Source organism: Rattus norvegicus, chromosome 17 (genome assembly GCF_021556685.1).
Source record: "Rattus norvegicus strain SHRSP/BbbUtx chromosome 17, alternate assembly SHRSP_T2T, whole genome shotgun sequence".
In the NCBI taxonomy this organism is placed as follows: Eukaryota; Metazoa; Chordata; class Mammalia; order Rodentia; family Muridae; genus Rattus; species Rattus norvegicus.
In genome coordinates, this window is record NC_141550.1 from 74053891 (window position 1) to 74077567 (window position 23677).

The 23677-nt window shown below is 45.5% G+C and overlaps 1 protein-coding gene across 7 annotated transcripts in view; it reads right to left on the reverse strand.

Annotated features, from left to right (window-relative positions):
• The window catches only part of Prkcq (protein kinase C, theta), a 132268-nt gene that overhangs the window by 3218 nt on the left and 105373 nt on the right, over nucleotides 1-23677 (reverse strand). For 3 of the 7 annotated variants that reach the window (NM_001276721.1, XM_087591613.1, XM_087591617.1), the window contains 3 exon segments: nucleotides 7714-7902; nucleotides 16530-16668; nucleotides 21382-21444. In NM_001276721.1, coding sequence (NP_001263650.1) covers nucleotides 7714-7902; nucleotides 16530-16668; nucleotides 21382-21444 — 391 coding nt within the window. 7 annotated transcript variants of the gene reach the window in all.

Here is a 23677-nt window from a genome sequence, read left to right on the forward strand (position 1 = left end):
TCCAGGGCTATGGCGCAGGAGAGCCCAAACATGAAGTCAGAAGGTAAAGGTTCCCTGGGCGTTACTTCTCATTCCTGCACCATCACTTGGCTCTAACATCACAGCTGGGGTGTTTTAAGGAGACTATGGCCCTTTAAGATAGAAAATGTGGGAAAATGTAGGGCTTTCCAAGTGACTCCCACAAGGGTTTGAGCTCCATCTCTTGCTCTCACTAATTCTAAGAACAGCCAGGATATGTCCTTTGAAAATTTCTTGAGACGATGTCACCTTATGACTTGAAAACCTCCAGAGCTTCTGATCTTCCCAAATCACAAAGTCATGCTCCAGAAAACGGCAGAAGAAAACTGGAGATTTTCTCTTGTTAACTGATTAATTTACTAATTAAATAAGAGAGTCTCTCTTAAAGTTCCAATTATAGTCAGGCATGGCAGCACGCACCTGCTCTCACACACCCACACCTGTGTGGTGGAGGCAGGAGGATCAGGAGTAAAGGGCTAGCCTTTACTATATAGTGAGTATAGCTATAGAGTGAGTTTGATGCCAGAGGAGATACCTGAGATCCTGTCTTAATAACAAGTTCTGAGTGTAAAGGTTATGAAACCACTGCACATCCCTTGAAGAGCCCTTAGTATATTGTCCCAGTGCCTCTCTTGCCATCACCATAGAGTGGCCATGGAGGACTCTTAGTGAGATCCTGCGTATGTATCCAAAGTGCTTTATAAAAGTACTACACAGAGGAAGTAACCCAGGGCTTTGTTCAAGAAACTGACTACATTTTTGCATTATGGAATAAGGGAATAATTTATTTGTCTAGCTTAGGGCTCTTGTAGCCTTGGGTAAGTTTTCTAAATCCTTATTTCGGATGCCAGCCACTTTTCTATTACTGCAACAAAATACCTGAGACAATAAAATTGAAAAATAGAAAAGTTTATATTGGCACATGGTTTCTGATGGCTCTTGGACCTGAGATGGATTAGAACATCCAGGCAGGAAGCTGGCGATGGATCAAGGACCTTGTCTCAATGCAATAGGGAAGCAGAAAGAGAGGAGGAAGTGGGGCTAGAACCTGACAATCTCTGTAATAACCTAACTTTCTTCCACTGTGCCCCACCTTTCAAAGGTTCCACTACCTTCCAAGCCTCTATCATGTGGGCCTTTGGGAGTAATATTTCAGATCCAAACCATGACTGTCTCCAGTAAAATGGAAGGTTAATTAAGGTGACCTCTAGGATCCAGAGAGGTCTGATGTTCCAGAGCTCCTACAAACATTCTAGACGCTGTATTCTAATGCTAAGGCACCTGCTTCTTCTTCCGGGTCAAAGGTGCTTATTAACAGACCACGTTCATCTTCTAGGAGGGGGCTCAATCCAGCTACCTCTACTAAGATTCCCTTCTCCTAGTCATTCATCTTTAAGTTTTGCCCCAGTCATCGGAGCTCGGTCCGAGCCCTCTCTTCCTTGGTTACCTCCACTATAGCAGGGCTCATCCTGCAATGAACAGTTTATTCCATTGTCTGTTTTTCAAGTCTGTGTTCCCTATGGGCCGTAAGCTCTGGGGAACAGGCACCACTGTGCTTCCATTACCCAGAATCTAGCACCGTCCTTGGTACTAAGAAGCTGCTGAATAAACGTTAGCTAACGGAAGAGGCTGTCCTTGAGGACTGCATGCGCCCTGTTCTGGCCTTCTCACAGTCTCTAGGTTTTCTCACATAGAAAAAGCACCTAGTTAGCAAGTTTTCTTGTGGATTCAACAACCAGTGAGTTGACACATGGAAAAGCACATTTGTGTGTGTGTGTACACACACACACACACATACACATATATACACATACACACATATAAACACATACATACACACATATACACACACAATACACATACACACATGCACATCTATACACACATGTACACATATACACATACACACATACATACACACATACACATACCTACACACACATACATACACATATACACACACATACACATGTACACACACCTACACACATTCACACATATTCAAACACATACACACACATTCAAACACATACATTTACACACCATTCACACACATTCACACACACACACTCACACATATACACATTCACACACACATATTCAAACACATACACACACATACATACACTCACACACACATATTCAAACACATACACACACATATTCAAACACATACACATATAGATACATTAACACACACATTCACACACACACATTCACACACACATTCACACACACATTCACACACACACACACACACACACACACACACACACACACACGAGTGTAGCACTGGACCTCCCTGAGCTGGAGTTGCAGGCTTTTGAACTGCCCAACATGGATGCTGGGAGCTGAATGGTCCTCTGGAAGAGCAGCAAGCGCTCTTAAATGCTGAGCCAGCTCTCCAGTCCTAATTAATTTTTTTCCCCTAAATTTTATAAGAGAGAACAAGCAGTTCGCCCTCCCCCTTGGCAATGATCACAATAAGCTACTGACTCCGACCTCTTAAGGCTATTTTGATGAAGCAGATGAGACAGAACGCTAAGGGTCTTCAGAACGGGCCCAGGTTTAACTGACACCGGTTTAATGCAATGTTTAAGGGAGTTAAGTCAGAAGTCACTGCCCTTGGCCAATTGTGAGCCACGTTCAGTTTCCCAATAGATTTCCTTAGAAAACATGTGACATTTGGACCAAGAGACTCCCAGTAAAGAGCCGTCTGAGCTTGGCTTAGGCACCTGTGAAATAAAATAATGTCTTTTAAAGAGAAAAATGGGAAATAAGATAATCTGGCCTCCAGCCCCAAAGTTCAATATTCTTTCTGTCCTTATCTTTTCCTCCAGGGGCCAACAGACTCATTTAGTGCCCAGAGGGCGACAGTTCTCCAGGACGCCAAGGTCAAGGGCTCTGCAGCCGCAGAGGTACACCAAGGACGTGGGAAAAGTATTTCTTTTGCCAGTAAAAGCTTTTTACATTTACAGGAAACAGCTCACTCTTACATAAAAGGCTTGGGTGTAGTTGGAGTTTGTTTAAATTTATTTGACAGCCTGGAAGCAATTCGTAGCCACCAGCAGCTGTGACGGGTCATACCTGGACCCCACCCTCTCTCCTGAGTTTCTCCTCAGGACTAATGGCCTCTGGAAGAGGGAGATGGGTTTTTGTTTAAGGGCATTACTTTCCCATCGTTTTCAAACACAAGGACCGGACATCCTGGATAAATAAATGGGGGAGAAAGGGGCGCTTGGACAGCAGCAGCCCAGCTGTAACTCCTGACAGAGCACAGGCTCTCCTGACACGCAGTTGTTCAGTGGGCCCCTGTCCTATGAGATCTCGAGGGACAGAGTGCGTTACCACCACGGTATTGGGTGCCACACAGCAGCCCCTTGTCCAGCCTTTCAGAGGGGACTCAGGACTTCTCGGGTTTTACACCGTGGAAAAGTCCCTGAGGGAATTTCCAAGAAATAGCATGTTCTGTGGATTTCTCAAAGGAGGGGGCCCAAGGCTTCGATGTTGGTTGGAGGAAGCTGGAAAGTGACCCAGGAGGGGAGATAAATTGCAAATCATCCTTATTGTCAGCAAATTGCATAGTGGAAACTAATTTTTATCAGGCCAATTGCTACAACGTGTGCAAGAGGCAGACAGAAGTTTTCTTTTTAGCTAACGTCAAGGTTCCAAGTGACTTTTTAAGAACTTTCGCCTATAGTCCTTCTCCACTTTTACCCTTTACGTCCTTAATTTCTGATCTATTCAACCAGTTCCTTACTTATCCTCACAACACACTTTTCTCCTGCTGCCGATAACAGGCATAAATATTTATTTTTGTTTTTGTATTTGCATGGCATTTAATCTTATATTTATTTTGTTTTTAAGTTTTTATTACGCTTACTCATTAATTTGTTATGTGTGAGTTGATTCTTTCCTTCCGCCTTTTGCTCTCCGGTTGTTAATCACAAGTCACCAGGCTGTGGGGAGGCTGCCTCTACCTGCTGAACCATGTCATCAACCCGACTTCTGCTTTTAAGTTTTCTGCGTGTGAGCGTACAGGTATGTGTGCATGTGGCGTGTGCATATATGTAGAGACCAGGGGTTAACCTTCCGTGTCCTTTCTCAGGTTTCTCCTGGATTTTATTTACTTAAATCTTTTATCACTAAGTTTTATTTTACATGTTTGGGTGTCCGATCTACATGCATGTCTACATGTATGTATCATATGTGTGCCTGTGAAGCTCGGAAGATTTCAGATCCCTGGACCTGGAACTGAAGACAGTTGTGAGTCACCACCAGGGTGCTGGGAACTGAAACCCAGGTCCTCTGCAAGAGGGAGCTCTTAACCGCCCACCACCCTCCTCTCCAGAGCCTTGTTTTTTGAGACAGGACCTCTCACTTGGCCTAATGCTTATCAGTCCTGGCCAGGCCCGCTGGCCAGCAAGCTCCAGGGAACAGCCTGTGTTCACATTCCCCAGTTTTAGGATTCCAAGTGTGTAGACCTCACCTGGCTGTTTTTAAGTTTTTTTTTGTTGTTTGAAATGATGGCAGGTTTTGTCTTTCCTGCTACCTATGTAGTCACAGCCACATGCTTGCCGGATACCTGCCCCTCCCACTCCTCCACACCAGCCAACATGATTGGTCCCTGAGAGTGCTCCTCTGCAGGATACCTGCCCCTCCCACTCCTCCACACCGGCCAATATGATTGGTCCCCAAGAGTGCTCACTCTCAGGGTGAAACTTTTTGCCTTTGGGATCTACAATCCAATCAGCATTCATGAGGTATCAATATCTTGCCCTTTTCATTGTGTTGTGCTGTGTGTGTGTGTGTGTGTGTGTGTGTGTGTGTGTGTGTGTGTGTTTGTGTGATACATTCTCCATTTCCTTTTTAGCGGAAGTGGTCATTTCCTCTTTCTCAATCTTTCTTACCTTGGCAGCTACCTCTGGTTCTGCCTTCCTGTCCCTACTTTACCTATCTTAGTTACCTGACAATGTCTCAGACACTGAGGGGGAACTCAGCATTTGGAAGACACAGTGGGAAGGCTGGCTATGTTCTGGGGCATTCCAAGTAACTCTGGGGCTCCCGTCTGATGACTTCTCTGACTGACAGGCTCCCGATGATGGGAAGAACAAGGTTCTTCTCATTTTTCTTTTTCCAGAAAGTTCTGTTGGTCCTGGCTCCTCAGGGGAGCTGTCATGCTAAAGACTGAGTGACAAAAAGTCATAGATTGAGGTCTTGACGCCAGTGTGACTGCAGAGAGAGGGACTTTATGGAAGTGGGGAAAGGTAGATGAGGCCATGGGGCTGGAGCGCTAATCTCTTAAGATTAGTGTCCTTAAAAAATAAGAAAGAGCCATGTGGCTACTCATGCCTTTAATCCCAGCACTCCCAGATCAGAGGTGGGCGGATCTTTGGGTTCAAGGCCAACCTGGTCTACAGAGCGAGTTCTAAGACAGCCAAAACTGCACAGAGAAACCATGTCTAAAAAATACAAAACAATAAACAAACAAAGAGTATTTTTCACCCCTCCAGGTAGAGCAAGATGTCTACATATATTCTATGAAGACAGCCAGCACCAAGAACTGACCCTGATGAACCCGATGACCTCCAGAATGGTAAGAAATAAATGTCTGCTGTGGGAGATGCATCTGTATTCCAGTAAGTATGGCTTGCTGGGGGCAGAGGGATGTGACCTGTGTGCATTTAAGTCCCGACATCTGACAGCATGCCGAGTAGTTAGGAAACACCAGAGAGAGATTGCCTGATTAGTGTGGATACATTTTGTCATGGCAGCTGGGGCTGACACGTTCAATTCACACTGAGCTCTTCATACAAGTGCAGAGCAAACCTACTGACTGTCATGAAATTTGAACTTGCCTTTACGTAAAGTGAGAGAGATTGTTTGCCCTTTAAATCCCACTAGCTTCTTGTTGCCGATGTCTTTTTTTTTTTTTTTGAAAAACTACTTTTCAAATTAGCTTTCATTCCATGTGTATTTTGTTTGCTCATTAAAAGTGAACTTAATTGGCCATTCAGGGAGTTTTCCGAGCTCGGTGCTTCTCTGGCTCAGTCCGAAGGTGCGGGCTGGTTTCTAAACACCTACTTCTATTAACCTTGGCCGAGTTTCCTGCGAGGCTTCATCCCCTCCTCTCAGCTTTAAGAAGCCAATGCTCAGGGAGAGCCCTGGAGTCCCCTCAAAATGTTTAATACCTCAGACAAGCTGTCGCTTGCCTCAGAGACAAGTAAAAAGCCCTTTCGATTTAATTCTAATAGTTCTTAAAGAGAAAAAAAAACGCAGACCAATGAGAAAGATGAGCCTGGAAATCGCTTCTCTCTCTCTCTCTCTCTCTCTCTCTCTCTCTCTCTCTCTCTCTCTCTCTCCTTTCTTTTCCTCTTTTTTTCCTTTCTCCCCCTCTCCTTGTTTTGGTACTGGGAGGGAAACCTAGAATCTTTGCATGTTTAACCTCGCTCCCCGTCATTGAGCTGTAGCCCAACTGTGGAAATGCTTTCAAAATTTTGACTTAAAATTTATTAATAGCGGCTAGAGAGATGGCTTATTGGTTAATAATGCACATAGGACTCATCAGACTATATGTATATGTATATAATGTATATGATTATAGTATATGTATATGAGGTATATGATTATAGTATATGCATATGCATATGTATATGTATGATATATGTGATGCATGCGATATATGTATATGTATGTGATGTATGTGATATATATGTATGTGTATATGTATATATGCTGTATATGTATATGATGTATATGTATGCATGTATGGATTTGATATAAGCGTATACAATGTATAGGTATATGTATATGTGTATGGTGTATATGCATATGATGTATATATGTATATGCGTATGTTTATGTGTATACATATGATGTATATGTATATGATGTATATGTGTATGTATATGATATATGTGTATGTTATGATGTATATGTATGTGATGTATATGTATATGATGTATATGTGTATGTGTATGCTATGATGTATATGTATATGATGTATATGTGTATGTATGTATATGATGTGTGATATATATGTATATATGTATATGTGATGTATATGTGAATGTTTATGTGTATGTATATGTTTATGTGTATGTGCATGTATATGATGTGTATGCATACTCTCATGTGTGCTTGTTATTCCATTTATTATAGAATTATATCACTACAGGCCTAAGCAGAGACCCAAGAGTTGGAAGGGTAGAGAACTGGGTGCAGACGACCTCAGTGTGACTGTAATCCCTCCTCCACAGGCCAGAACTCTGAGCAGTCTTGCATGCACAATGAGTCTGACATGCTCACTGGGGCCTCGGGTTACATGCTTTCGGCTTCTCAGTGAGAGGATGTTTGTGACCTAAGAGGGTTATCTTTCACCGGAGTGAACAGAGATGTCTGAATCCTGCTAAAGGTTCCAACAGAGCTGGGGGATGCCCTGGCCAGAGAGGTATTGTGTATGGGAAACAAAGGATGCTGTAAGCCGCAGACTGGGATTGCTTAAAGAGCCAGCTACACCTCCATCCAGAGTCACCAAGGTTGCACGACATTTCTCTTATAAATGATGAGACGGGGACTTGTCTTACTTCCTTCCCCTTGCTTCTTTAGTGCTAGGGGACAAACTCCGGGTCTTTCACATCTGAGGTAGGCACTCTCCCTGTGAACTGCACCCCAGGCTTTGACTTCATTTCTTACCTTCACTAGAAGATCCTTGGCCTCCCTTTCTAGCCACCTTGGGTAAAAGGGATTGTCCATGCGGATGGAGTGGAAAAGCTCCTCTTCGTCCTGCCCGTGGAAAGGCGACTGGCCAATCAGCATCTCGTAAAGAAGAACCCCAAAGGACCACCAGTCAACGGAATGGTTGTATTTCTGACCCAGCAAGATCTGCAGGACCAAAAGGCAGAGCATCATCAGTCCCTATGTCTGATGACTGATAACGCATCCAAGTCTGGAGGTAAATGACTGGCTCCCATGATCCATGAGCTCGGCCGGGAACGGCGTCTTCTGGCAAGTTGATGACTGGTACGAAAATGGTTGTGCCATGACCAAGTTCCTGCGCGTAAGTAAACACTTCAGAGTTTCATTTTGCATTTTTTTCCCTTTGGCTTTGGGTGAAATGACTGAACCAAGCCTGTAGCTTTCATTTTCCCATCTGTGTTATGAGGTTCTGGGGTGGGGTGTTGGGTGTGGGTATCGTGTCCTACAGAGTTGGCATCTCCATTACCTTTGGTGTGGGCTGCGAAATGAAACCTACTGGTTTCTATTCTCTCAACTCTGCATAAAATCACTGAGGGGAACTGATTACCCAGAGATACCCTTTAATCAAGCCTTTAACGCCTAGCCAATCACAATCGTTCATGTCGAGAGTCATGCACCTTGCCAACGGGATGCAGAATTAAGTCACGTGATTAGCATCAGAGACGAGAACAGAACTCTTCAAATCCAGTAGCCAGATAACCAGAGAGTGTCCCCTGAGCTGCGTGCTGTTTGGAGAATGGTCTGGTCTGTCATTCAGGGCGGAGAAATTAAAGGCACGAATTTACCGAACTTAAAAAAAAAAAATCAATCCTTTTGATCAGTTTACTGTTTATAGCGATAGAGACTTTGTACCCTGGCTTTCAGCAGCTCCCTTGTCTGCTGTTGAAAGGCCCAAACTGTGCAAGCCACATCATCCAAATGCAGCAGGCCCCAGCTCTGCCAAAGCAGTTCATAGTGGGATCAATGACAGCAAGAATGGCGGAAGACGGTGCGACGAGATGATGTGACGGTGGGTGTATAAGCAAAGGCAACAAAGTCAGTGTGCTTAAGAGACATGGGCACTCTCATGTAGCAGCGTGCCTGGGAGCTAAGATAGGGCATCAGCCCATCAGTGGAACGAATGCACAGAGACATTGTGATGTGTAGATACAGACCAATGCTACGCAAACTTACAAACATATGTGACCCCAGAGGACTTCCATGCTAGATGAAACAAGACTCCACTCAGGTGATATACTCCAGACTCTCCATCGGAGTGCAGTGAGGCTCAGAGGCGTGACGCAATGTCCCATAAGCCAACAGTTCTGATGACATGTTCTGCATATGCTGAACCTCCCATTTGCACAGCTTGGGGAAGACTCCTCATTCCCTCATAAACCTACCTTATCAGAAAGGCACTCTTGGCTACCTTATTGCAGGGTGGCTCGAAGGAGCCTATGGAAAGTAGGAAATTCGAGGTGATATGTGACCTGAAAATTTCTGTAAGTCCAGTGTTGGACAGCTACTTGGATGAGGTTTACCCCATGTCTAAAAATAAACATCATTTCGCCATCCGCCACCTCTGTAAACTGCTACCTGACAGCTGTCATTCGATATTTAGATATAAAAGCTGGCTTTAAAGTTGACAAACAAGAAGTCGACTTCATTTGCCTCAAGGAATAATGCAAAAGTCGACCCACGGAGAGTGATAGGAAGAGAAGAGTCACCATTAGTGCGGACAATCATTTGGTTCCGCCCTGTACTCAAAGGTACTAGGTACCGGGCTCAGATGCAATTCCCGAGCTATGCCACAAGGTGGTGCCAAAGCAACCAGAACTGTCCTGAGCAAACAGGCTTCTCTGCAAACAACTTCATTTTGGAGCAACAAATGAAAAGGAATTTGGAGGCCAGGAGACAGCTATGGTGGAAATTAGAGCTGCGAGGCTGGGTGATGTTAGTTAAAGTAAATGCAGTATGACGCTAGGAGGGAGGAGCGGAATGCAAATTCACACGGGGAACATGCTGTTCAGGAAGGAATGTTAACATACACCGGGTGTATTTTCATACGTGATGTCTCGGTTTCTAAGGATACCCGGACCCGCTGCTGTTAACCCTGGAGGATAATGACTGTGCCTAGGAGGCCGTGCGCCTTATTTCAGATGTCACAGTGAGTTGAGAGCCGGTCTCTGAAGTCCAGTTGCTAATTGTCTCCCGTTATTCACCGCTTCCTGCCGGGGTCTTTCCACACTAACTGTTCTGTGGTGGAGAGGGTAGTGGAGATGTACTGGGTAGCGGGTCACCTTCCCTAGCTCGGCCTTCCTCCAGGAACCGAGGCTCAGCTTCAAACTGGAGAAACTAGCCAAATAATAAACATGGCGTTGTCACGTTCGCTCGTTCTGACACGGACCCTCTTTGTCCCTTGCTGTGGGTGACAGTAGCAGGTCTGCCCCTTGGAGCTAGTGTGTTAAGGTGCGCACACTCCTTGGACGATGATGAATAATAGCTACTCCATGACATGGATCCCGTAAAGGAACATAGGATCAAGTAGCGATCAGACGATTTGGACTAGAGGGAGATTTAAATAAATGCTATGAATATGTGGGAGGGAAGAAATGGTGCTGGTTCCTCAGTCATGTATGAAGCTAAGCCAGCGGGCTCGTTAAGCATGTTTTGGGACTCATTAACCATATTTTGGCCAAAAAGAAGCCTGCTTGAAAAAAAAAAGTCTTACAAACAGTGTTTTGGATGATGGGCTTACATCTGCTATCATCAGTGATAGCCCTTGCTAAATACAGATTATGAATTCCGTTTTATATTACACTTGATTGGCATCCCTACCAATCGAGAGTTTGAAGAAATACATTAGACAGTTCGATATCAGAGCCCTAAAATATTAAACCAAGATTTTCCTTTAAAAAATGATTTTTGAAAATTACATTTATTTAATGCAGTGAGGCATTTGCCATGGCACATGTGTGGAGGTCAGAGGTCAACTTCCCAGGGGCCTGTGTTATTTCTAGGGATGGATTTCAGGTTGTCAGGCTTGGTAGTAAAAGCCTTTACCTGCTGAGTTAACTCATGGGTCCCTAAACCAAAAAAAAAAAAAAAAAAAAAAAATTAAAGTTCTTTCATCTAAGAAAGTATAGCCTTCATTCCTCATCAAGGAAATCTCTCTTTGCAGCAGATGGAGAAGCCGTTACAGACAAACAATAAACACGCAGAGCTCGGAGCCCAGTCCCATCGGATGCTTCTGTTAAACAACTCCCATACCTAAGGCTCTGGGGACAGTGCTGAAGAGGGGAAGAAAGATGGTAGGAGCCAGAAGAACAGGGATTCGCTGTGAGATTGTCTTAGTTAGGGTTTTTACCGCTGAGAACAGACACCATGACCAAGGCAACTCTTGTAAGGACAACATTTAGTTGGGACCGGCTTACGGGTTCAGAGGTTCAGTCCGTTATCATCAAGGCGGGAACATGGCAGTGTCCAGGCAGGCGTGGTGCAGGAGGAGCTGAGAGTTCTACATCTTCAACCAAAGGCTGCTGGCAGAATACTCACTTCCAGGCAGCTAGGATGAGGGTTGGAAACCCACAGTGACACACCTACTCCAACAAGGCCACACCCACTCCTACAAGGCCACACCCACTCCAACAAGGCCACACCCACTCCAACAAGGCCACACCCACTCCAACAAGGCCATACCCATTCCAACAAAGCCACGCCTACCCCAACAAGGCCACACCCACTCCAACAAAGCCACACCCACTCCAACAAAGCCACACCTACTCCAACAAGGCCACACCTACTTCAACAGGGCCACACCTTCTAATAGTGCCACTCCCTGGGCAGAGCATCCACAAACCATCACAGAGATTGTCTCTCCTATGAACTTCAGAAGCTCTACCCATCAAGTCTCACCAATGCAACTGCCTAAACACAGCTGAACAAGGGCTAAAGAGGACACAGGAAGCTCAATGAAGCCTCAACCCTGGACAGAGAACTACTTCAAATTATAGACAACTAAGGGACCAAAGGGAGGAGAAAGAGTCTGCCCTAGGATGCATGCCAGCTGGTCCCGTAATATCAAGTGGTCAGCCCTAAAAACATAGACAACTAATTCAAAGATGAAGCGGGTTGTACTTAAGTACTTAGGACCACACACATACAATAACCAGCAGCAACAATTAAGGAAAGAGGAGGGCATAAATTTGAAAGAGAGCAAGGAGGGATATATGGGAATGTTGGAGAGAGAAAAAAGAAGGGGGGGATGATGTAATTATATTAAATATTAAATCTCAATAATAAAAGAAATATAGGGTGTATGCCACCACTGCCCAGCAAAGAAACAAGTTTCAAAAAGCTATTATTTGATCTCCTAATTCTAATGACACATTCTTTTTTTAAAGATTTATTTATTAAATTTAAGTACACTGCAGCTGTCTTCAGACACACCAGAAGAGGGCATCAGATTCCATTACAGATGGTTGTGAGCCACCATGTAGTCGCTGGGATTTGAACTCAGGACCTCTGGAAAAGCAGTCAGTGCACTTAACCACTGAGCCATCTCTCCAGCCCCTAAATGACACATTCTTACTTTCTACTATTAATAAAATAGAACAAAATTAAGCTATTTGGTGCCAGTTTTCTTAATTTCATTCTCAGTTCAATTTGCTCTTAAACATTTTAGGCATGTTCTTTGACTCATAGGCCATGTTAATCGGTGGCAATGGATGAGACGCATGTGTGATGTAAACACATACACGCATCTTCAGAGTGCTTACGTAACTGACAAAGGAACAGATTCAAGAGTTTGAGACTATAGGGCTGCTGAGACGGCTGGGGACGGGGAGAGGAGCTTGCTGACGAGTTTGAGGACCCGAGTTTGATCCCCAGGATGGAGAGAAGCCATGAGGAAGGGGATCGCCATGCCTGGGATTCAGGGCAAGAGGAGACAGATTTCCTAGAGTGATGCCCAGAAAGGATGGGGAAGAACTGGTCATCTTTGGGGGCCAATTAAAGGGTGCAAAGAACAAGGGGCAAGTCTGACTCAGTCTCAGGATCCAAGAAGTGAGAGATCCCACTTGAGAAAGCTTTGGCGTTTGGCTGGATTTGGGGATGGAGAAGAACACTTGAATATTGTATTTCAATTTTTTTTTTTGAGGCAACTGGTAGATGGTTTCCTGGTTAGTCATGAAAGATGTTATCAAGGAAAAGAGAGAGGGAAGGTTCACCAGTGAAAGAGAGTTTGCAGACCGTGATGTTTGAAGGGCCTGTGATGTACGTAAGCCTGGGATGTATATAGGTCTGAAGCAAGACAAAGTTTGGGCTGGCTGTGCCTGTTCTGGAGCTAAAACCATTGTCATAGATAAAGCTACTCCTTAAAGAATACCCAGGAAGGGGCTGGGGGGGTTGCTGAGCAGTAAAAACAAATGCTGCTCTCGCAGAGTCCTGGAGTTCCATTTCCGGTACCAATGTTGGGCTGCTCACGATCACCTGTCGTTCAGCTCCAGGGGATCTGTCACCCTCTTCTTGCCTCTTTGGGTACCACTACATACATTCATAGACACCCTCCCCTTCACATATGTATGTATACGTAAAAAGATGTGTGTGTGTGTGTGTGTGTGTGTGAGAGAGAGAGAGAGAGAGAGGCAGACAGACAGACAGACAGAGGGGAAGAGAGAGAGTGGGGGAGGAAGGAAGGGAGAGAGAGGGAGAGAGAGAGGGAGAGGGGGAGAGAGAGGGAGAGGGAGAGGGGGAGGGAGAGGGAGAGAGAGAGAGGCAGACAGACAGACAGAGGGGAAGAGAGAGAGTGGGGGAGGAAGGAAGGGAGAGAGAGGGAGAGGGAGAGGGGGAGAGAGAGGGAGAGGGAGAGGGAGAGGGGGAGGGAAAGGGAGAGGGGGAGGGAGAGGGGGAGAGAGAGAGAGAGAGAGAGAGAGAGAGAGAGAGAGAGAGAGAGAGCCAATAAAAAGCAGCATGGAGCCACAGGGAGACAAGTGTGCTTCAAAGAGAAAGAGGGGAGTGTTGCAAAAGAAAGCAGCAGGTTACCAAAGCTAAGTTCTAGAAGTTGCAAAAGGAAATAGAACCAGGAAGGGAATCCTTGCTGAGAAAAAACAAAACCCAAGACTTTGCAGACAGGATGGACAAGAACAGACACAAAGTTATTTACATATCCTGAGGCAGAGGAAAAAGAATTAGAGGCAGCTCATGCAATGGATGTTTGGTGGAGTCCGGGAACGGGCACGGGTGTGGAGGCCGTGTGTGTGGACCAAGAGGAAGACACGGGAGACCTTTGCTGAGACTACATGATGCATCTGAGCTAAGTCAAGCCAGTTTCAGATCACCCTGAAAGGGGTTCGTGCTGAACAGTCTCTGCTCTGAGGTCTCCTACACATGGCTTCCCCTCAGACTGAAGGCGGTTTATTGTACCTACAGCTGGGATCTGTGGTCAGATGCAGGCTCTAATGTCAGGAAGGTATCCTAGAAATGACCTGAACCAGACAGTTAAAACGCCCACAAATTTCTTGAAGAACAGTGGCTATCTGCACCTTTCAGTGAGGTCAAATTAAAATTAAAGCCACGGTAACACAGGGGAAGCAACATGGTTCTTTAGCTCCAAGGTTGGACAGGTTACAGGGATCTGATGCTGACACTATTTTACCTGGAAAATCAGAGGTCATTCATTCATTCATTCACCTTTAAAAAGCTAATTTGTCTCACTTTGCTGTGCCAGTCCCCTCACTGAGTTCTTGTCTGTGAAAGGGAAAATCATCTGTGAGTAGTTCCCATGAGGGGGACTGGGGAACGGGTGAGATGTCCCTCAGAGTGGGATACTTTGGTGGCACTGTATGGTAAGGCTTAGGAGGCGTGGCTTTCCTGAAGGAAGTGTGTCACTGGGGGGCGGGTTTTGAAGTTTCAGTGTCTCTCACCATTCCCAGGTCTTCCTGCTTGTGGCTTAAGACATGAGGTCTCAGCTGCTACTCTAGACACCATGCCTGCCTGCTGCCAAACTTCTCCCTGTGAGGTGATGCACTCTTATCCCTCTACCAAGCAAACCCTTTCTTCTATAAGTTGCCTTGGTCATGGTGTTTTATCACAGCCACAGAAACACAACTAATATACTTTGTGTGCAAATGCATGTGTGGGTGTGTGTAGTCGTGACGTCAGACAGTGAGTGTCCTGGTGTCTAACTCCCTGTCTTGGGTCTCTCAGGGCTCTCACTGAATTTGGATTTAGGCTTATGGTCAGGAAACCCTCATGATTCTTCTGTCCTTACCTGCCAGAGTTTTAAAGATTTATTTATTTATTATATATAAGCACACTGTAAGAGAGCATCGGATCTCATCACAGATGGCTGTGAGCCACCATGTGGTTGCTGGGAATTGAACTCAGGACCTCTGGAAGAGCAATCAGTGTTCTTGACCACTGAGCCATCTCTCATGCCTGGCTTTTTAAGTGGGCGCTGGAAAATTTGAACCCAGGTCCCTATACATTCGCACAGGAAGAGGTCTTACTCACTGTGCCTTCTCTCTGACTTCTGAGCTATTCAAGTGGTAACCAATGGAGGAGCCTGGGTGGAGGGTGCGGGTGTTTTTCTGAGCTACCTTTGGAACTTCTCACAGACCTACACTTTAAAAATATATTTTATATTTCAAAAATAAAAGCAACTTTAAGAAGTGAGCCACAGTACCAGGCTTCAGAGCAAACGAGCAGCTATGCAGGTGATTGAAAGACACAGATCAGATAAGGGCAACGTGAGCAGACAGTTCATGCTTTGAGAAGGGTCTCATGGTAAGGGAGTCACTAATCTCCCTGGGGTGGGCAGCTGGAGGATTCCCCCAAAGGGAAAGTGAGTTTAGCTGAAAGGACAGGCACCTCCTGAGAAAATGCTGGTCCTCAGATTACTGAGAATATTATTTACTGTGATGATTTGTATATGATTGGCCCAGGGAGTGGCACTGTTAGGAAAGGTGTGGCCCTGTTGGAGTAGGTGTGTCACTGTGGGTGTGGGCTTAAGGCCCTCACTCTAGCTACTTGGAAGTCAGCCTTCCCCTAGCAGCCTTCAGATGAAGATGTAGAACTCTCAGCTCCTCCTGCACCATGCCTGCCTGGATGCTGCCATGGTGCTGCCTTGATGATAATGGACTGAAAACCTGTCAGGCAGCCCCAAGGAAATGTTGTCCTCATAAGAGTTGCTTTGGTCATGGTGTCTGTTCACAGCAGTAAAACCCTAACTATGACATTTACTGTTACTGTTTTGGTAGGGTTAAACTGAGGCTTAATTTTTAGAAGCTCCATTTTTTTTTTTCTCAGCAATGGTTGGTTATATACAATAATGGACATGTAGATGCTCCTTCCTTTAATATCTGCAAAAACACCATGACACAGAGTTACACTCGTTGTAGGGAAGAATCTACCCTCCTTTGGAAATGGGGTCTGGGAGGTGCTGACAACCCTTCCACCTTTCCCTCTCATTGAGGTTTTCTGACCCCACATCTAACCCTGATCTAGGTGGGTTTCTGAGTCTACCTGGTTCTTTGCTAGGTCGTTCTTCTGTTGGATCTGAGCAGGCAATGTTTAAGGCTGAGGTTGTTCAGAACCATGACTCAAATGGCGTTTAGACACGGAAAGATGTTATTATAGGTATCGTTTTCTATAAAACTCAAAAGACCCATTTGTAAATACTCCAGGACCGAAATGAATATGGAACCTTCGGGGAGAAAGCCCTTGGCTTCTGCACACCAGGCTTTGAAAGGGCCACCCAGGCAGTGCGTCCTTACCTCCGGAGCGATGTAGTCAGGCGTCCCACAGAAAGTATTTGTCTTCGCATCTCCCAGCATATTCTCTTTGCACATCCCAAAGTCTGCTATTTTGATATGGCCATCTCTGTCTAACAGGATATTATCTAGCTTCAGGTCCCTGAAAAACAGAAGCACAGTGAAATCTCGCTTGAGTTAACACAGTTTGTTAGAGGGAAATTCTCACGGGGGTACGGTAGCTGTGTCGGCACAGCCGGACGGGGGAGCATGAGAGGAAAGCATTGAGGTCACCCGATCCCTTGGACCATGCACAGATGTCCTTCGTTGCTCACTGCCCCACCTCCGCATATCAGAGGCTCATGCTCAGGGCTTCTCTGGAGGCCCTTGCTGTCCTGGATATCTGGCTTGGGCCAGACAGCGAAAGAGATTCTCATATCTTCCATACATTCTGAATACTCGTTGCGACTTAGGGGCTCTGTCCACACTTCCTATGTGGACATCTCAGCGGGGAAGTGGGTTCATCAATGTCCTGTGTGGATACTCCCAGCCAAAGAGCAAGTATGTATATCAATGTCCCGTGTCACTGTCCCAGCGGCTGTTCAGACAACAGCACAGCTCACATTAAACACTCAGTATAGTGTATATGGAATTGATGAACCACCAACCAATGGTTATTAGCTGTGAAGGACGCTGAGTACCTGCTCTAACTGCTGGTTCCGGTTCTTGTGAGAATAAGTTCTCTAGAGAAACAGAGCGGGATCCAGCTACGCTTCCACAGCTGAGATGTGGGCAGATGCCCCTGCAGTTGATGTCCTCCATTTGGGTCAGGTTAGTCATCTACTACCCACAGGTCACCACCAGTTTCAGCGTGACTGGGAATCCCTAGACAAGGCTCAGACTCATGCGAGTGTCTGTTTCTCTCTGTTCCTGCCCACGCTTTCACGGTCAGGACCCAAGATGCTTGGCAAACCTAATTCTTCTTGTTGGAGAAAGCTTGTCTTCTGCCTCCTGATCTTCCACAGGAGCTAAGCGCACAGCATACCAATTTTATCCCGTTCAGTTCAGTTCAGTTTCGGGCTAAACTAAATGCCTATGTTAACAGTTCGGGTTTGTTTAGTCTGTCTGTATGCTATGCTGTACTCTTGTCATTTATAGATACGTTTATATTGTTCTACAGTTTGGCTGAAGATGATGGAGCCATGTCTAAGGAGTGAACATCTCGCTGGGAGGCTTTAGAAAAGGCCGGAAGGACAACGAACACAGTATCCAACACTTCCGCTTTTGCATGTATATACATTTATCTCATCATTGGATTCTCCGATATCAAGTCATTCCTGTGTGTACAGGTGTGAGCGTGTGTGGTGTACAGTGTGGCATGCAGGCATATGTGAACACGAGTGCTCACACTTCTATGTACATGTGTGGAGGAGAGGGGAAGACAGGAGATATCCTGTTCTATCTCTCTCCACTTTCCCTCCTCAGACAGGCTTTCCTGCTGGACTTAAAGAAAGGCCGGCAACCAGCAACCCCAGCAACCCTCCTGTCCCCTCTCCCTCCGCCACTGGGATTACAAATGCAGACTGTCATACTTGGCTATTTTGTGGGGCTGTCGGGGATTTGAACCCAGGCTTGTGAGCTTGAACAGTAAGCACTCCCTCTACCCCGTGAACCAGTCCCTCAACCCCATCAAGTTGTTATTAATGTATTTTTTTTTACTAAGACAAAAGTTCCTCACAGATGATGTCTGTTTATCCAGACCACGTAGCCAGTCAGTGGCCTGGGGTGGAAACCTTGTCTTCTCTCTTGTCTTTTATGCAGAGACCACCTGGTCTTTCTCATCAAACTGGTCTCATGAAATTATACAAGGGTGCATTTTAACTGACCTAAAAATAAATGTTCTCTGTGCCCCTGGCTAGGAAAAGCAAACTTCATGTCAAATTTCCAGGCCACTCTCTTTTTTAAAGCAGTGCAGATGTCTTTGGGGTTGTGGGAGAGAGGATCTGAGAGATCTAGGTTGGAATGGAAAGGTCCAGAACGGTTTGTGTTTTTTTTCTTCAAAACTAGATCTCCACGGAAGTAAGGCAGAGATAAGCCAGGTTCTCTGGAGCCAACTAGAGATGCTTTAGAACCCAAAGATCCAGATCATTCTGAGGCAAGCCATTCAACTCACTCTTGACCGTGGGTCATCAGGACTCAAGAAAGGTGCTTGAGTGTCCAAGACCACTGTTTGTCTCTGTGACACTTTTGCATCAGGTGAGACAGAAAATCAAGTGGATCCCTTCGGCCCATGCTCAGTGCTGGAGAAGATGCTGGAGAAGGTCTTCTGTTTGGAAGCCAAGCCACAGTTGGTTTCATGTTGGACCTTCTCAACCATGTTCCTTGCCCTGCTGAGCCTCATTACTAACCAATAATCAAGGCCCGTGATGCCTCTCGATTATCTCCCGTGGAATCCACGGAGACAGGCCATGTGAAAGCAGTTGGAAGTGGTCTCGGGTGTGCAGGTGAGGTCCAGGTTATCATTCCTAAATACAGTCAACACCTCTTCAGCTCAGATGTTCTCAGAGCTGAGGAGGGCGTCTTTTCTTTCTGTGCCTGTCTGTTTTCTGAGTCGTTGATTTTATATTACATCCAAACGAGGACGATAGCATCTTTTAAGAAGCTGCTGCTTCCATTAGAGGCCCCACTAGATGGTGCTGATGATGCCGATAGATAAGCATCTGCCTGCTTCTCCCTGGCTCATCTCATCATTCAGTGATGTCCAACCACGGGCTCTGGACCGGTCCATCTAGCTTTGCTCCACAGGAGGTGGTAAACGGCTCTAAGAGCTAACGGGCCCTTTCCTTTGTGTGTGTGTGTGTGTGTGTGTGAGTGTGTGAGTGAGTGTGTGTGTGAGTGAGTGAGTGTGTGTGTGTGAGTGAGTGAGTGTGTGTATGTGTGTGAGTGTGTGTGTGAGTGAGTGTGTGTATGTGTGTGAGTGTGTGTATGTGTGTGTGAGTGTGTGTGAGTGAGTGTGTGTGTGTGTAGGCTAAGTATGTTTGTGTGTGAGTGAGTGTGTGTGAGTGTGTGTGTGAGTGTGTGTGAGTGTGTGAGTGAGTGTGTGTGTGAGTGTGTGTGAGTGTGTGTAGGCTAATTGTGTATGTGTGTGAGTGTGTGTGTGAGTGTGTGTGTGTAGGCTAAGTGTGTGTGTGAGTGAGTGTGTGTGTGAGTGTGTGTGTGAGTGAGTGTGTGTGTGTGGGGGGAGGGTGTGTGTGTGAATGAGTGAGTATGTGTGTGTGTGGGGAGGGTAAGTATGTGTGTGTGAGTGAGTGTGAGTGTGTGTGTGGAGGGTAAGTGTGTGTGTGAGTGAGTGTGTGTGAGTGTGTGTGTGGGGGGAGGGTGAGTGTGTGAGTGAGTGTGTGTGTGAGTGTGTATGTGAGTGAGTGTGTGTGAGTGAGTGTGTGTGAGTGTGTGTGTGTGTGCATGTGTAAGTGGGCTTCTCCTCAGGTCACTCTCTATTTGAAAATAATCTTCCCCATTTAAAAACAAAAAACTACCAGAAAATAAGATGTTTTTGTTGGGGGTGCTCTCAGTTCTGACAAGGTCTTCTCTTCCCTCTCCTTTTAAAACTGGCATCATATTTATCTGGAAGTTTTAGAATGCACTGCCTCTATCTTTCCATGAAATTCTAAAAACAACAAAAAAAAATCTTAAAGAAAAAGAATCTAAAGGTGGCTTTACTTCTGTGTCTTAGAGTTGGGGATCCTACATATTTTCTGTCCATTATGATCTTCACCCAGGAGCTATACATCAGTGGGCATTCACTGGTTTTCAGGATGCTGGTTGCAGAGTAATCAATGGTGCCTACCCCATTGCATATATGCTCATATTCACACACACACACACACACACACACACACACACACACACACACACAAAACTTAAAAAGTAAGTGTATCCTTAAGGAGTGTACTGAAGGAGACTGGCTTCCCCAAACATGCCTAGGTCAGCAGTTTTGGCATGCTGCACAGAGAGAGCACCCTCATCAGGACACATCTGGAAATGGGTACTTATTCCTCATTATGTAATTTTTTTTTTCCCAGATAGCGGGACCATACTCCACAAACACCAAAGCTTCTGTGTTGAGCAGGGATCTATATATTGCCTGCTGTCCTCAGAAAGCCAAGCACAAGACAATGGAACTTCTAATGGTGACTCCAGGTCATGACTGTTCAAGAAAAGACTCTTGTTGGGTTTTGGCCATTTAGCCAACTCCTTCACAGAGCCTTTTCCTCCCTGCTCCCATCCCTCCTTCATCTATAGCGAGTCTGGAAGGCAGATATCTAACTTTTGAGGGTTTTCTGTGAAATGCAGTCAACTGTGTTTGGGGAAGTGGGGCTGAAATGTAGTAGCATCCCTCTGAGAGTAGAGAGCAAAATAATACTGGGCAGGGGAGAAGATGTGAATTCATGAGGAGGGCAGTGGAGGTGGTCGGTGTGCCTCTCTAGGTTTCAGTCATGAGCTTTTAGGGATGTTATGTGGACTTTCCAGAAAGAGATTCCTTCTCCCACACAAGAGGAAACATTCCCTAAGTATGTCTAGGTGACCTAAAACAAAACCAAGAGGTACAAAGGGGACACATGACAGAGAAAGCAGAATAAGGTTGGCAGAGGTGAGTAGTGGCTGGAGGAGGAGACGAAAGCTACAGGAAGGATAAGAATAAGGACCAGAAGAAAGGAGGACACGAGACCAGACCCATGTGGCTTCTGGGAGTAGAATGTCACAGTGGGAAGGATTCTGGGCCGAGAATTTTCTCCCTGGACATTTTCACATCATTCAACTGCAGTGCTTAAACTAACTGGGTGGTGAAGCAAAAGTCAGACAGAGCATGGTTTACCTGTAGACAATTCCTTTGGAATGAAGGAACTGTAGACCAAGGATGATCTCAGCAGCATAAAACCTGTAAGGAAGACAGCCATGACATAGCATGAGGATAGGAACAGCAGAATAAAACCCCCAAACCTTGTGATAGTTTACGTGAATTCAACTAAATGGTACACACACACGCACATGCACACTTTGGCTTAATTCCAATAAAGTCAATGCTGTCCACTCTACAATGAACACAAAGGCACAAGCACCACAGAGATCGTACAATAAGAGCTGGTGTCTTCAGTTAACATCTTCTGAGATGTTTGCTCATCTTTTGCCTGTATTATCCTAAAACCCATGCAAACGTGAAGTGGAATAAATAGCACAGTGTCATAGGAAAATAACTTGCCCTTTCATTTTGAATTCTGCCCGGAGCCCGAAGCACTGTGCCTGGCCATTCCCAACATATCTGGCTAGGATGTTTTCATACTAATGATGTTAAGCACCGGCCAGAACTAAGCCTGAGAGGTGAAGAGAAGGATATTAGAAGATAGAAGATAAGATGGCCTCATCTCTAGTGGTGACAGGCTTAAAGGAAATGAGTTTATGTCTCTCTAGTAGGATTAAGTCAGACACAGGGCAGAGTTTCCCGGAAGTGAAATATGCCAGGACCAAGGATGCATGGAACTCCTGGAAAGCATTTAGGACACAATAGGCAGGCAGCAGATGTTCAAGATAGCTTCATGCTTTATAGAACCCTCAGGGTCAGAATGGTTCATTTCTAACACACACACACACACACTCACACACACACACACACACTCACACACACACAGACATGCACAGGCGCACAGAGACACACACATAAATACATATAAACACACACACACAGGCACACATAGACATACACACAGAGAGACACACATAGACATACACACAGACATGCACACACACACACACAGACACACACAGAGACATACACACAGACATGCACAGACGCACAGAGACACACACATAGATACACATAAATACACACACACGATACACAGAGACATACACAGGCACACACAGATATAGACAGCCAGACACAGCCAGCCAGCCAGCCAGCCAGCCAGCCACACACACACACACACACACACACACACACACACACACACATTTACTCATGTGCCAGTGTGCAGTGCCTAGCGATTTCTGTGCAATGCTGCGGAAACCTGATAAAGGTAATCTCAGGTGCTTGGCTGAAGGTGCCTGAAGACAATGGGAGTGGCCAGTGCTCCCTTGGAGACCTGATAAAATAGCCACATTGCTGGGTTTTTGCAGCAGCCGGTGGACCAAGTCCATCTTTCAGTCCAGTCCAATCTAAATCACACAAAGTACTAACAAAGAAGTACATGATAAATGGCTGGGCATCAAGCAAAAAAAAAAAAAAGCTAGTATATAGTTATCCTTGAAAACAACATACATTTATTTATTTATTTATTTATTTATTTATTTATTTATTTATTTATTTATTTATTTAATACCATTATGCATTTGTGGAGATCAGAAGATAACCTGTGGAGTCTGGGATGGGACTCAGTTCCTGAGGCATCCCCATGCTCGTTTACTTTTACTTGTATGCCGCCGTGGGTTTGTCAGGAGGGAAGCAGGACCCACGGCTAAGGGAAGAACAATGCCTGGAGGTGAGCTGTGGGACCCAGCCATGGTCCTACCAGAGAAACAGCTGGCTTTATTTTTCTTGCGTCTCTGGTTACTCGATGCTAGAGAAGGTGAGGATTTATTCTCAAATACAGGAAGGGCTAAATGCTTTATATCTTTGCACTGAGCTTCCCCATGACAGGCTGCAGCTTAGTCCCACCCTCAGGACCACCTGGAATATCCACGTTCCTTTTCACGTCTCTTTCCAAAGGAAACATTTGCATCTGTGCTCAAAGAATGCATAGTTGCGTCTGTGCTCAAAGAGTTGCAGCTTGCAGGACCGAGGGGCTTCTCAATGGACTGAAGTAATCCTTTTTCGCACATGAAACAAGGGGTGGCTTTCAGTTTCACAAAATGGAGAAATCTTGGCTTGTTTGACACTCTTCCCAAGTGTTTACCTGGTGCAGGGACTTACACATGCCAAGAAAGAAGGTAAGAAAAATAACAGGAGGGGCCTGAAGAGTGTGGCTGTGTGGTTAAGAGTACCTGGTACTCTTCCAGAGGATCCAGGTTCAAATCCCAACACCCATGTTCACAACTGCCTGTAGTTCCAGTTCCTTCTTCTGCACTCTAAGGGCACTGCATACACACATTCAAGCACACACACACACACACACACA